This window comes from Bidens hawaiensis, unplaced genomic scaffold (genome assembly GCF_021521415.1).
Source record: "Bidens hawaiensis isolate Kalapana, Puna unplaced genomic scaffold, B.hawaiensis_p1.1 tig00062130_1, whole genome shotgun sequence".
In the NCBI taxonomy this organism is placed as follows: Eukaryota; Viridiplantae; Streptophyta; class Magnoliopsida; order Asterales; family Asteraceae; genus Bidens; species Bidens hawaiensis.
Window position 1 is genome coordinate 16,763 of NW_027501142.1, and position 15,775 is coordinate 32,537.

At 46.8% G+C, this 15,775-nt stretch overlaps 1 protein-coding gene across 1 annotated transcript; it reads right to left on the bottom strand.

The window, feature by feature from the left end:
• Nucleotides 1–205: 205 nt before the first annotated feature.
• Nucleotides 206–15,775, bottom strand: LOC143603549 (G-type lectin S-receptor-like serine/threonine-protein kinase At4g27290). The gene is made up of 8 exons (XM_077080329.1): nt 15,295–15,775; nt 2,109–2,909; nt 1,891–2,031; nt 1,654–1,793; nt 1,300–1,510; nt 952–1,189; nt 706–856; nt 206–630 (listed from the first exon to the last, which is right to left on the bottom strand). The coding sequence occupies exons 1-8, from the start codon at nt 15,773–15,775 to the stop codon at nt 325–327; spliced, it is 2,469 nt and encodes an 822-aa protein (XP_076936444.1). The 3' UTR covers nt 206–324.

A 15,775-nucleotide genomic window follows, 5' to 3' on the forward strand; every position in this document is an offset into this window, starting at 1 on the left:
AATGGCGGTGTGCGATTTTAGTATGTGTTCGAGCTGCTAATGATCAGGAATTTACAAGAAAGCATGTTTGGCATGATAGAAGTATTTGTTGAATCAAAAAATTAATGTGCATGTGCTAGGGTTCTTGTTAGTAGGAATCTACATGGCTAAATATGCTTGAAACTATGTTTGATATGTAAATAGACACAACTGATTTGTAAATTAGTACGATTGATTTCATACTTGTAAATGCATATTGTTCTTGATAAAGATCCAAATTAATAAATACATGCATGTGGAACAAATAATACTTGTGAAACAATGATGTGATAGAAATTAAGTTTTCTATCGAGCATCTAGCTCTGTAATAGTGCAATTGTTCGTTGAACCTTCTATGTAAGTAATTGAAGAGACATTTGCCACATGTACTTGCCTTTCCATGAAAAATAATGGTTGCTTAGGTTGTGGCGGTTCACCCTCATCGCCCAGCATCTGAATTACATATGACATGTTTGGCCTGTCTCCTGCATTGTGTTGAACACATAACAACCCAACTTTGATTGATCTTATTACTTCAGTACTATGACACGACCCAGCACAACTTGAATCAACTAAATCCATTGACCTGCCTTCATTATAGAGACTCCATACCTTAATATAGTTTAAAAGGTATTAGATTTGCAAAATGAATTGAAGCCATATATAGTTTGTGACTAATGAACATACATGTTCTAAAAAGTTATGTTCGTTGTAAGATGGAACAAATCCTCTATTTCTCTTCCCACTCACAATCTCCAGCACCAAGACACCGAAGCTAAATACATCTGACTTTATTGAGAAAATACCATCTAGTGCATACTCGGGGGACATGTAACCACTGCACGCACGTAGCAGAATGCTTATAAGAAAGTACTAAAGAATTCAACATGAAGATAAACAAGGAGTGAATGAAAAGATGGTTCAATGGCTTACTATGTGCCAACAACTCTTTCTGTGTTTGCTTGGGTCTCGTTTCCTCCAAAGCTTCTAGCTAAGCCGAAGTCTGATATCTTAGGGTTCATATCGTGATCTAGTAAAATGTTACCAGCTTTAAGATCTCTGTGGATGATTCTTAATCGTGAATCTTGATGCAAGTAAACAAGTCCTCGAGCAATTCCTTTGATAATGTTGAAACGCTTTGTCCAATCTAGAAGCACGCTTTGAGTTGTATCTGGTCACCATGTTGGTTCAGTAATGTTTTGTTTCTTGCTATGAAAAGTTACTAAATTTAAACCAATGTATATAATACTGAAATATATGTACTTGGTATATGATATTTACCAAAAATAAATGAGTCCAAGCTTTTATTTGGCATGTATTCGTAGATCAACAGCTTCTCATCTCCCTCTATGCAACAACCAAGAATCTTCACAAGATTTCGGTGTTGAAGTTTCGAAATGCAGATGACTTCGTTCTGGAACTCAACATGTCCTTGACTTGAGTTCTTGGAGAGACGTTTAACTGCAATCTCTTGTCCATCTTCCAGCATACCCTGTACATTTACCATTTTCAAATAAAAAACAAAACAAACAAAGGTGATTTCAACATTTATTCATTTTCTTATCATACATATGAAGACTGGAAGATTTAAATGCAATTTTGGTATTATGGATCCTCGCAACATATAGTAATTACCTTATAAACTAGTCCAAATCCACCCTCTCCAAGTTTATTATCAGGTGAAAAGTTGGCGGTGGCATTAGCAATTGTGAAGAAGCTAAATAACTTTTGCTCCATGTCTTCTTCCTGGCTTTTAGAGGCCATTAAGATTTCCTCTACGAAAAAAAGACTTCACATATGGATAGTCTATTCAAAAGTACTTCTATTCACAGTACATATTACTCTAGTTGTTTACTGGTGAGCGACATTTACCTTCCCCTGTTGGTTTGGCTTGATTCGATTTTCTCCTTGCATAACACAACCATGTAGTGATGCTTACTCCCATGAGAAGAACCCCTAAAATGACTACAAGTAATATGATTTTAGTGCTTCCTCTTCCCTGCTTTTTGAAATCTACACAGTATTACACAACAAGTTAACTGCAATCATGGAGATAAGGCAAACATAAAAAGTGCCTTGCACCTTATTACCTAATTCAGATGACGCCATCCTTACAAATATATCAGAACCGCCACTACCTTCGTGTGATATTTGGATGTCTAGAAGGTCATTAAACCAATGTAAGCAGATGCTTTGAGTGTCATCTGGATTTGCATAAGCCATACAAGTACAATTCTCTAAGCATTTTGTAGCACATTCTTCAAGAGTCATGCTCAGGTTAAACCAGGCATTCTCTGTGTCTGCCAGTTTTACATTAGAGTACTTGATAAACCCTTCTGATCCTTTTTTGCATTCCAACGGTGTTCGCCTAATACAACCGCCTGACCAATCAGCTATGTCCCAATCCTTTTGGTTTTTGGGTACAAACCTTTTCTCATCTAAGCATGTACAAAACTGTTGATTCATATTAATTTTGCAGGTTCCATAAGCATTACAAATGTTGTACATATCACAGGGACCTCTTGGGAATTGCACAATCTGCTGCCAGCCTCTGCTTTCTTCTAACCATGCCCAACTTTCTAGATGCATAGAAGAATTCAAGGTGATTATTGATAGGAGAGAGTCATCTTCAATATTATAAGCAAAAGACACCTCACTTTCATTAATAATTACATTATACGTAAAAGTTAACCTCTTGCCGAATATGTAAACCCCAACAAACCGTTCATTACTCCACGGTCCATCGCGAAATATGATGGACGCTCCTTGTTTTAGTTTGTTTTCAGGATAACCAAGTGTGTCCGCGCCCCATGTAAGATCACCTGGAGCTGGATCTTGACTACTCTTCCACGATGTTAGACGCCATGTGATTCCTCTCAAGTAATCTCTCCCTGAAGAGGTAGGTCCCAGCAGAGCCCAGTTGGTCCCGCAAGACTCACCTTGAACAGGGACGTCTGCGCAAAGGCCATCTGCTTCCGCAGGACCCACCATGCTCAGAGAACCTTACGCGCAGTACGCAAGCTGTACACGCAGGGAAAGCCTCCCAATGGTGAAGTACCCCGCCTGTTCCCGCAGTTGCGGATACAAGCCATCAGGGAAGGCTACCCGCAGACAGCAGGGTTACACGCACAAGACAATAGATACTTCAGTAGTCACATGAAGGAATGAGCAAGACGGGAACAATCCCGCCAAAATGAGCCAGTCCGTATGATTCTGAAAGATCTGTACTGTACCTACCAAGGTATGGATAGGACAGACAATCTGACCAGAACAACCCATGAGCCAATCACAGGGTGACAGCTCACTGACAACAGTACGAGGAGGAGCACCCTCTAGTACTGTTTGTCACTATTAGCCGCTGCCTACTCACCAACCCTTACTGCAGGGCATGCGTAGCCTACAGTTGGTGAAATAGTGTTACTGTGGGCCGTAACCTATTCACCAACCAGCATGGCCTGCGTATAATCCACAGTAGGTAGGACGTGCATAATCTACAGTTGGAGGAATAGTGCAGCCGACATAGTTACTGTTGGCCGTAACCTATCCACCAACCAGTATGGCCTGTGCATAGTCCACTGTTGGTAGAACAGGAATACTATTCAGCCGGCTATACCTTCTAACCTACCTTCGGCTATAAATACTCCAACATCTTGGAATGGTAAGATCATCTGCTACCCAGTTATCTAGCAATCTCTTAATATACACTTATATTCAGAGCAATCTAGTCTGATTCTCACGCCGGAGGGTGGTCACAAGGAGGAACCCCCCCTTCTCAGTGACGAGCTTACGGTGTTTGTTTTGCAGGTCTCCTGAAGAACAGCCTTCTCAGTTAGATCTCATCCGTGGGAAACATTACTTAACCCCCAGATTATCTATAATCTGTCCAGATTATCTATAATCTGTCCAGGGTTCACTTAGTGTTTCTTCATTGGCGCCATCCGTGCATAAAAGCTAGAACTATTTTAGTTTTTTCACAATTTCTGAAGAAATGGTTAACGTTACTCCGGTCCAAAGGCCAGTAACCGACCAAGAAACCCCGGTAACAACCCCAGCAACTGGGGGGAACACCGGCGGTTATACAATCCTTACGAACACTACTCCGACCACCAAGGCCGGAGCAAGTGCAGTAAATATTCCACTGGGGTTCACCGACACCCAGTTGGAAAAACGAACAAGGGCCCCTCGCCAAACACTAGATCAAGTGAAGGCGTGGGCCGAAGCACGGCAAAGAGAATTCCAAGCCGAATTGGATGAACGCTTGCGTTCAGCTCAACAGGCTGACGAATTCGGCAGTACTCGCCAACACCTCAATATGAGCAGTGACTGCGAGTACTCAGACGAGTTGGAGTCCGATACCGACGCGAACCCTCGCCATAAGGCGAAAGGGAAGCGTAAGGAAACGGACGTCCAACCAAAAAGGAATTTTGGGGAAGCTTTTAAACCAATCGCGGAGAGAAACCCGCGTGACTTCTCCAAAACCTTTAGACCAACTGCTACAAATGCAGGAAAGTCGAAATTCGCAAGGGACATTGCGGAAGCAATCACCCCGAGAAGTGCCAAACAGATGTCCAACATTGGCACTTATGATGGTCTATCCGACCCAGACGACCATTTGAACAGGTTCATTGCGGGGGCTACCGTCAGCAACTGGACGGAACCCACGTGGTGCTACATGTTCCAGATGACTCTGGTCGGAGCGGCCAAGGCATGGTTCGATCGTTTACCGATCCACCACATATATGACTGGGCGGACTTTCAGAACAAGTTCAGCCAGCACTTTAGCCAACAGAGGAAGTACACTGAAGAGCAGTGGACGATCCTCAACTGCGTGAGAGAGGAGGATGAATCTTTACTAGACTTCATCACCCGCTTCAACTCCAAAAAGCTAAGTCTCGGCAACATAAGTGAGGATCTGGTTCGCGCCGCCTTCATCCAAGGCGCCGAATACCCAGAACTTATCCGCACATTGACGGGTAAGGATGGCATGCCATCAACTTGGGATGCCATCATGACAGCGGCAAAGCGCTTTGCCGAGACGGAAAAGCAACTGGGAAGGGATCTTCCCCAGAGTACACACCTCTACACGCAGAGGACAAGGGAGAACAACGTTAGGATCGCCCGGCAGAACAAAAAGAGGCGGCTAGGTATTTGGCAGTCAAGGGTAAACTTTGACACCTCATCCAGCTCTCGCCCTCTTGTTGGCGGAAGGGACAACACACACCCTTCAAACCGAAAAAACCGGTGGACGCCACTCACCAAGAGCGTCACGGAGATATTTGCCACGGAAAAATTGCCATGGCCAAAAGCACCATTGATCCGGCAGAAACCTAATGCGGATCAAAGCAAGTCCTGTGATTTCCACGGGACAAAGGGTCATGGTACTGAAGAATGCACATCCTTGAAAGACATTGTTGAAGCATTTGTCAAGGATGGAAGACTTGCACATCTCGTGGCATCAATCAGGAAGGGAGGAAGGAGTGACAACCGGTACAGAGGTAACGGACGAAAGCCCGTCGACATCAGCATCAACATGGTTCATGGCAAGGTCGGAGGAAGAAAAAGACGAGCGACAGAACCATGCGCGTGGAAGGAAGCTGAGGTGCGCTTCCCGCGAGTGCCAGGAGGCCCCAGCAAAGAAGGCCCCATCGTCATCAAAAGCCAGCTGGGGCATTACATCACTTCCCGCACTCTTGTTGACAACGGCGCTTCGTCGACGGTGATGTACAGGCAGTTCTTTGACAAGCTGGATGATGAAGACAAAGAACGCCTGGAAACGGTCTACGCTTCAATGGAAGGGTTTGACGGCAGTACAGAAACCCCCCTGGGTATCCTATCTTTCCCCGTCACTCTTACAGATGGAAAACACTCCCGCACAGAGGATGTGGACTTTGTCGTGATGAGGAAGCCACACCACACGTACGACATCCTCTTCGGGAGAGACGGGATGGCAAGATTCAACGCCGTGGTATCTTCAGTCCACGGCATGATGGGATGGCCAACAGCTGAGGGTGTGGCGATGATCACTGGCATTCCCCAGGTATGCATCGCATCTGTCTCATCTAAACCCCAATCAAAGATGGCTAAACCAACCATCACCGAACCGGAAAAATGGGCCTTCAATGGCAAATACCCCGACCAGGCCGTTACCATTGGACCAACAATCGTTGATCCCACCCGCACCTTACTCAAACGCCTACTGCAGAAAAACGCTGACATCTTTGCGTGGACACCAGCTGACATGACTGGTGTACCCCGAAGTAAGGCGGAGCATAAGCTCAAGTGCGATCCGGCAGTTACGCCAGTCGTACAAAAGCGCAGAGTAATGGGGCCTGAACAAACTAACGCGTGTAGAACCCAAGTCAAGGAACTCCTTGACGCAGGCATCATACGCGTTAGTAGATATCAAACATGGGTTGCAAATCCCGTAATGGTACCGAAGAATGACAAACAATGGCGCATGTGCATAGATTTCAAAGATTTGAACAAAGCATGCCCCAAAGATTGTTATCCGTTACCAGAAATTGATCTTAAGGTGGATTCGTTGGCACCATTTCGCCTTAAATGCTTCTTGGATGCGTATAAGGGGTACCATCAAATCCACATGGCCGTAGATGACCAGGACAAAACCGCGTTTCGGACGCCCGATGGTACATTTTGTTATAAAATGATGCCCTTCGGACTTAAGAATGCAGGGTCCACGTACCAACGCCTGATGGACAAAGAGTTTCATGCCCAAATCGGGAGAAACTTGGAAGTCTATATGGATGATTTGGTCATCAAAAGCCCCGAGCCAGAAGCGATGTTGAAAGACATTGAAGAAACTTTCAACACGCTCAGAAAGATAAACATGAAGCTCAACCCGAGCAAGTGTTCATTTGGGATGGAAGAAGGGAAGTTCTTGGGAGTCATTGTTACTAAAGATGGCTTCAGAGCGAACCCTGAAAAGGTCGAAGCCATTGTTAAAATGGAATCACCTACCACCATCAAACAGGCTCAGACACTGAATGGACGACTAGTCGCACTTAATCGCTTTTTGGCAAACCATGCAGATAAGTCGTTTCCTTTCGTGTCAACATTAAGAAACTGCTTAAAGAAAACGCACTTCCGCTGGACACCAGAAGCGGAAGCAGCTTTTCAGGAGATTCGGTCACGCCTGATCGAACTCCCAACACTTACAGCACCACAAGCGGGAGAGGAGTTAATCCTATACCTTTCCGCAACAGATAGAGCAACCGGGGCAGTACTGCTAACAGAACGAAAAGGCATCCAGATGCCAATCTATTATGTTAGCCGTGTACTAACAGACGTAGAAACCCGGTACTCTACCCTCGAAAAATTAGTCTTAGCACTTATACACGCTTCACGCAGGTTAAGACGATATTTCCAGGGGCACCCAATCACCATTCTCACCAACTTCAAACTCTCAAACGTTCTAGGCAAACCCGAATTATTGGGACGTCTAGCCAAATGGGCAATTGAATTGGGAGAATATGCAATTAAGTACAAGCCAAGACCAGCCATAAAAGGCCAGGTCCTGGCCGATTTTATTGCAGAAGTCCCCGCTACGCGGGAGAAAGAGTGCCAGGAGGAGGCTCAACCCTCCCCAGCACAGGACATCAACAATATCTGGCGACTCTATACTGATGGAGCAGCCAACAACGAGGGTTCAGGCGCAGGGTTAAAATTAACCAACCCAGCGGGCCAAGAATATACTTACGCTATTCGGTTGGATTTCCCAAGTACGAATAACGAAGCCGAATACGAAGCATTCTTGGCCGGATTGAGAATTGCGCGTAAAATGGGAGTGAAAAACTTGGAAGCCCACGTGGATTCCATGCTGGTGGCCAACCAAATAAATGGGACGTACACGGCTGTGAACGACCTAATGGCCCTGTACCTCGCCCAGGCAAAAACCCTTATGCGTGATTTTAATGATTGTAAAGTCATACACGTTAAGCGCAGCGAAAACAAATCTGCGGATGCGTTAAGCAAGCTTGCATCACTGGCCTTCACCCACTTGGGAAAGGACATCCGCATTGAACTCCTCGAAGCACCATCAGTCCCGCACAAGGAAATTTGTGTCATCCAAACCGGTACAGAAACATGGATGACACCAATAATAAATTACCTTGCAGCAGGAACACTACCAGAATCAAAAACACAGGCAAGGAAACTACGCTGTAAAGCACTAAATTATCAACTCATCAATGACAACCTTTACATACGTAACTTTCTTGGCCCACTTTTAAGATGCGTGGACAACCAAGATGCTGACTACCTCTTAAGGGAAGTACACGAGGGCATCTGTGGAGTTCACGCAGGTCCCCGCGCTGTTGTGGCTAAGCTGAACAATGCGGGATACTTTTGGCCGGGGATGCATATGGATGCACTGGCATACACTAGAAAATGCAGGTCTTGCCAGCTTTACGCACCCAACACGCATCGCCCGAAGAACGAACTTGTTCCAGTCACTTCTTCGTGGCCATTTCAGAAGTGGGCCATCGATGTGACAGGACCATTTCCCACACCAGCAGGAAATGTTCAGTTCCTAGTGGTAGCCATCGATTACTTCACCAAGTGGATAGAAGCAAAACCTTTAGCCCAAACAACCGCAAAACATATTAAAAAATTTATTTGGGAATTTATTATCTGTCGTTTTGGACTTCCACAGAATCTGGTGAGCGATAACGGCACCAACTTTGCTGACAAGAAGCTACAGCAGTGGCTGAAAGAACTTCAAATCACCCACACCTTTACCTCAGTGGCACACCCGCAAGGTAATGGTGAGGTGGAAAGAGCAAACAAGAGCATCGTCGATGGCATAAAGAAAAGACTCTTGAAACACAGATCCGGCTGGGTGGACGAGCTCCCGCACGTCCTTTGGGCAAACAGAACGCTGAAAAAGGCCAGTACGGGGGAAACCCCGTTCAGTCTCACTTATGGCACTGAAGCCATGATCCCAGTCGAAATTGGTTTACCCTCACCAAGGGTCTTGATCCAGCCAGAAGACAATGATGCGGAAAGACGGTTAGACCTTATGCTAACCGAGGAACGCAGAGACTTAGCCGCAGTACGTGAAGAAAATTACAAACGACAAATGCAAAAGTACTACAACACGCGGGTAAAACTCTGCAACTTCAATGAAGGAGACTACATACTGCGTAACAACGAGGCTTCAAACCAAGAGCGCCCAGGAAAGCTGGCCCCAGTCTGGGAAGGGCCATACATTATCAAAGAAGTCCTGGGAAAAGGCGCATACCGGCTTGAAAGGCTCGATGGCACTCCTATCCCAAGAACATGGAATGGAGCTCAATTACGCAAATGTTATATGTAGATCAATTCCAAACTTGTAAAGAAAAGGCCTAGAGCCACTTCTAATGGAAATGATTCTCCTTACACAATGTGTTGATAGCCTAACCTTTAACTTATGAACTTCCCATGTGCCGGTATTCACCGCACCAATGCGTGAAGAAGTAAGTAATTGCGTGTGGAAGGCGGCAAAACCCGCATAAACACAACGCTAAAAATGTTAAAAAGTTCTAAGGAAAACCTACACGCAGGTCAGATGTAAGTAAAGTTTAGCCATCCTTGTAAGTGCAAGTGACGGTCTTACCCGCACAATCACAAACAAGGAAGCAAAACTTCAACCTATCATCTACCACGTTCAAAGGTTAACTTATTCTGAACACTTAGAAAATTTCAAGGAAAAGATAAGGAAAACCTACACGCAGGTCAGATGTAAGTAAAGTTTAGCCATCCTTGTAAGTGCAAGTGACGGTCTTACCCGCACAATCACAAACAAGGAAGCAAAACTTCAACCTATCATCTACCACGTTCAAAGGTTAACTTATTCTGAACACTTAGAAAATTTCAAGGAAAAGATAAGGAAAACTTCCACGCAGGATAAATGTAAGTTTAGCCATCCTACTAAGTGCAAGTGACGGTCCCACCCACACAATCATGAAAGAGGAAGCAAAAATAAACTTATAATTTACCATGTCAAAAAGTTAACTTATCTAAGTACTAAAGAAATTGCTAAGTGTAAACATGCGTAAAATAAACAAAGAAAAGGACATTCTTTATTTCATCAACTTGAATATTACAAACATTGCTGGGTATATACCCGCATACAAAAGAAGTACAAGAGCAAATATCTACGCTAGTGGCGGAAAGGGATCTTTTGGATCATGCTTCAGGACCACTCCCACTTGGACCCGCACCATCAGCAGAGGGTGACGGTTCAAGGAAAGCTCTAAGGACAGCAAGCCCATCATCAGCAGCAGCAATTTCATTTACCTTCTCCACCACCGGATGCGGGAAGGCAGCATACTGGTTCACTGCTTGGTCATAAATAGTTTCGGTATCCGCGTTATACAAAGGGAAGTTGGAAGGCGGGACGCCTTTCTCAGCAAACCCTAGACCAAGCAGGAAGCTGGTCCGTTCCCCATCCTCATGAGAAGCGTTGAGGGCTGCGCTCATAGCATCGTCGTAAGATGTCTGAAAAGACCCGATGCACAACCTACAAAAAACGTACAAGTATAAGAACTATTCTACAAAGGAAAGCGTGACGACATAAAGCTAAAATACCTGAGGCAACGCTTCTCGAAGAAGCCATTCCTTGGCAACCAGAGCTTGGGTGCAGGCGCGTTCAGCTTCGTTCTTATTAAGGTTGGCGAGAAGCACATCCTTTGCAGCGGCCTCTTCAACGCCCTTAAGCTTCCGCTCGGTGTGCGCAAGCACACCCCTCTGGTCCAGGATCTCTTGAAGCTTCTTCGCATCCTCCATAGCCAAGGCATCATGAGCCTGTTGAAGAGCCTCTAACTTAGCTTTAAGTTCTTCATTCTCCAGGCGGAGAGGCTCAGCAACAGCTTCAGCCTTGGTGGCCCTCTCGGTCGCGTTCCTCGCAGTCTCCTTAGCTAGCCGAAGCTGTTCGTTAACAGCTTGGGCAGCCTTGGAGCGGGCCTCGAGTCGCGCTTGAACCTCAACCTCGAGGGCCTTGAAGGCCTTCTCCTTCTCCGCAGATACTGCGGTCAGTTTTTGGTTCTCCTCCCGGAGAGCACGCGCCTGAGATACTTCTTTAACGCGAGCTGCTTTCAACTTGTCGTTTTCACGACAAAGCAGCTCGACGCGTGGCTGCATCCGGGCCAGGAGAACCCGAAGCTCGTTGGTTAGCCTACCCTCCTGGTAGCTAACCATGGCTTCCCCCAACGCACCATGGGGAGCAGCGTGGCGAGCCCAGTCCACGCACTCCACAGGTGTGCGAAGGGTTGTTCCTCGGCGTATGTTCCATCTTGGAACATACACTTCATTGGAATCCGACACTGCAAAAGAAACAAAGCAGTTAGGAAAAGATGATAAAAATTACATAAAGGACAAAAGAACCCTACGCACCTGTAGGGTCGATCACAGGCCGATAGCCACCGAACCCATCACCTGAACCTAAGGGAAATCCATCCAAAAGGTCAGGCAGATGGGAAGGTAACAAATATCGGCGAGAAGCCCCGCGCGTACCTGAAGGTCCAGCCGTCGAGGCCGATGGCGGAGGCGGCATGGTTTCCGCCGCAGTCGATGGCGGAGGCATGGTGTCCGCCGCGGACGCCGCCGAAGAGTCAGCAGCAACAGTAACCGCCGGCTCGGTGAACGATGCTGTAAAAATTGCACTCACCGCCGGCGGTGACGTCATCTCGGCTGGAACAGTTGGCTCAAAGGATTGAGCAACTGGACCAGCGGAAGCAGGCGAAGGTGCCTGGGTCGACGCCTCAGGTAGGCTGACCGAGCCTACCGTCATTGGCGGCCTGGAATGCGTCAACATCCACGCCTGCAGAAAGAAGACAAGTGTTAATAAATTTATGAAGTATGATAAATCTACAAAAAGAATGTTTATACTTACGGGTTTTCTTGAGCCTGAAGGTACGGACGGGCGGGGATGAACCCGATGGAGCCGGTCTCTTGATGCCGGTCACCGTCGTCGTCGGTTCTCCGGAGGTAACAGTCGTAGCCTCCGGAGCAGTGGTCTTCTCACCACCGGGGTTCCCCGCCACCTCTTCATTATCTGACTCGGTGTCAGATAGAAGCACCGGATCAGCTGTGGAGGCCACCTTCTCCTTTCCTTTCCCGCCGGAAGCCTTCCTCTTCCGCACTAGCGGAGGACCATCTGCGGATTCCTCAGAAGAAGAAAGGACGTAAGGAATTCCAGCAGCGGGTACAGCATTGAGGGGTTGAGGATAGAATATCGCCTTACCTGGCCGCCGGTGGCTCAGGATCTCTTGGCCCGGCGGATAGACCTCCACAAACCGATCCGCCATTTGTTCCAGGATGGGCAACTCGTTCTCGTCTAGAGCACGAGTACCCATCCGCGCGGGACCGTCAGCTTCCCGCGGGTACAGGAGCGACTCCAAGTTGTTCCCCTCTGAAAGAAAATAAACAGTTAGAAGATAAACTCGTATAAGCAAAGAGAAACGGAGCATACCGTAAGGGATAGAGTTCGAACCGTATTCGAGGACGATTGGAACCTTTTGCTCGTCAGCCTCTTTCCACACTCGGCTCATCCCCAACATCACCATCCCGGACTCCGGAAACCGGAAAACCGGAGATTGGACCAGGGATATCTTTGCAAACCATTCCGCCTCCTGGTAGTTTGTGGCGTGGTGGCTCGGAATGGCTTGGCCATTTTTAAACTTCATGGCAATGGGGACGGCGCGAGCAGAAATGTAGAAGAACTCCCGCTTCCACGATCGGAGACTGCGCTCTGTCGCGCAAATCTTCAAACCCTTGATTCGGGTTGTCAGGGTGTACCACCCCTGGATGCACCTCCAAGTATAGAAGGTCATCAGGCGGTCCACGTAGGGCTCAACACCCAATATCCGGCACACCCACTCGAAGTGGCGAATCTTCGCGATCGCCATTGGGTGCAGCTCGGTCAGATGAACACCGTGCCTTTCGAGGACACGGTAAACAAACTTTGTCAATGGGAACCTAAGGTTCCCATAAACAAAGAATGCAGCATATACCCCGATCTTGCCACTGGGGGCATCGTACACGGTCTGGTGGGGTTCAGGAAACTCAGGCTCGAGAGGATCGAGCATGAACTTCCTAACAACATACCGGTACTGATCGCCGGGCAGAGCACACTGGCACTCACCAGCAGTACTCTTGTCATCGGCCGAAGACTCAAGATCACGAGAAGACATTGTGCAGAAAAAAGAAAGCGATTTCGGGAAAATGCTAGCCTGAAAAGGGGAGTATTTGCCGGAAATCGCTAAAGAAGAAGAAGAGAAGGGTAAAAGTGTGGATTGCAAACAGCCCTCTCCCCCTTTATATACTAATCGCAATTAATGCGATGAATTTAATGCGGAGGAGAGAGAAATCGAAGGTGCAATGAAACTATGACACGTGGCATAAAGCAGGCTGGCAACAGCTGTTGACAGGACGTGTGCCAGCAATTTCGCGGCCACGCGCCCGAAAAAACGCGCCCACGCGCCTGAAAAAGAGACTGGAATGACCATATAATGTCACGTCACCATAACTTCCTGCACGTCCTGACACAGTCAGAAGAAACCGTCGCACGACGTTTCAGACGTTTGGACTGTTCCTATCTTTCTACCAACTCTTCGAATTTTGAAATTCAAAATTCAAAAAAGATTCAAAAGTAAGCGGGAAAACACCCCTTACCTTGGCAACCAAGTAACCATAAGCCGGGTGCGGGTACAGTGTTAAGGCAAAACCCTTCACATACCTAGCACCCGCAGGGAATTGAATCCAAGAATACCTTGGCAACCAAGTAACTATAAGACAGGTGCGGGTACAGTGTTAAGGCAAAACCCTTCACATACCTAGCACCCGCAGAGAATTGAAACCAAGAAGGATCTTCTAGGCAATGCTTGCGGATAGAGGAATAACATCCCCGCATAACGGGAACGTCGAGAATTATATTGTTTGAAACTCCGTAATGGAATTGGTGGTCTTAGCATAATTGATCACTATGTTGAAAACCACCAGAACCTCATGGAGACTATATACAAGTGAGACTCAACGCTCCTGCCTTGCGAGAAGGTTACATACCTACCCGCATCATACCCAAAGATCAAGCAAAAAAAATCGGGAATTTTTGCAAGTGACACTAGGAAACCCGCGGGAAGAATCCCCACGGAGAACCTTAAAACTAAAAAGCCTTTTCAAAACCCCTTGCTCAAAGTCCAAAAGTTCACCTCACTTTATTAAACATTCATGAGAAGAACATTGGACTGGGGGGACTTGAAGAGGTAGGTCCCAGCAGAGCCCAGTTGGTCCCGCAAGACTCACCTTGAACAGGGACGTCTGCGCAAAGGCCATCTGCTTCCGCAGGACCCACCATGCTCAGAGAACCTTACGCGCAGTACGCAAGCTGTACACGCAGGGAAAGCCTCCCAATGGTGAAGTACCCCGCCTGTTCCCGCAGTTGCGGATACAAGCCATTAGGGAAGGCTACCCGCAGACAGCAGGGCTACACGCACAAGACAATAGATACTTCAGTAGTCACATGAAGGAATGAGCAAGACGGGAACAATCCCGCCAAAATGAGCCAGTCCGTATGATTCTGAAAGATCTGTACTGTACCTACCAAGGTATGGATAGGACAGACAATCTGACCAGAACAACCCATGAGCCAATCACAGGGTGACAGCTCACTGACAACAGTACGAGGAGGAGCACCCTCTAGTACTGTTTGTCACTATTAGCCGCTGCCTACTCACCAACCCTTACTGCAGGGCATGCGTAGCCTACAGTTGGTGAAATAGTGTTACTGTGGGCCGTAACCTATTCACCAACCAGCATGGCCTGCGTATAATCCACAGTAGGTAGGACGTGCATAATCTACAGTTGGAGGAATAGTGCAGCCGACATAGTTACTGTTGGCCGTAACCTATCCACCAACCAGTATGGCCTGTGCATAGTCCACTGTTGGTAGAACAGGAATACTATTCAGCCGGCTATACCTTCTAACCTACCTTCGGCTATAAATACTCCAACATCTTGGAATGGTAAGATCATCTGCTACCCAGTTATCTAGCAATCTCTTAATATACACTTATATTCAGAGCAATCTAGTCTGATTCTCACGCCGGAGGGTGGTCACAAGGAGGAACCCCCCCTTCTCAGTGACGAGCTTACGGTGTTTGTTTTGCAGGTCTCCTGAAGAACAGCCTTCTCAGTTAGATCTCATCCGTGGGAAACATTACTTAACCCCCAGATTATCTATAATCTGTCCAGATTATCTATAATCTGTCCAGGGTTCACTTAGTGTTTCTTCACTCCCTAACTTCATGCCACGTAGAAGTGTATCGGTTGGGTAATCAAAACTCTGCCAGATAACCTTCTCCTGTTGATTAATCACAACAAGATTTCCGTTGTCCTGAAGCCTTGCGGTTGTGTTTCCTGAGGTGATTATGTTAGATGACCAAATCATGCTGATGTTGTGGAAGAGGCCGAGAATTCCTTGATGAACAATCTTTAACACAAGCGGTGATGCGCCAGGGAGTGGGCTGTCTCTGTTTGCAACCCAAACCACCATTCTGTCGGCAATTTTTTTATACCAGATACCGAGATATCTGTTCTCAGAGCTACCTGGCTTAAAAAATCCGAGTTCAAAAATTCCAGCAGGCGAGACCAACGTGTCTCCATCTGTCAGAACACTTGTATCTGAAATGGTGTCGAGTTCAACAGCCGTGCTTTTGTAAACAAAGAGTAAACAGCCCAGAAGTATGGCTGCTCCCTCCAT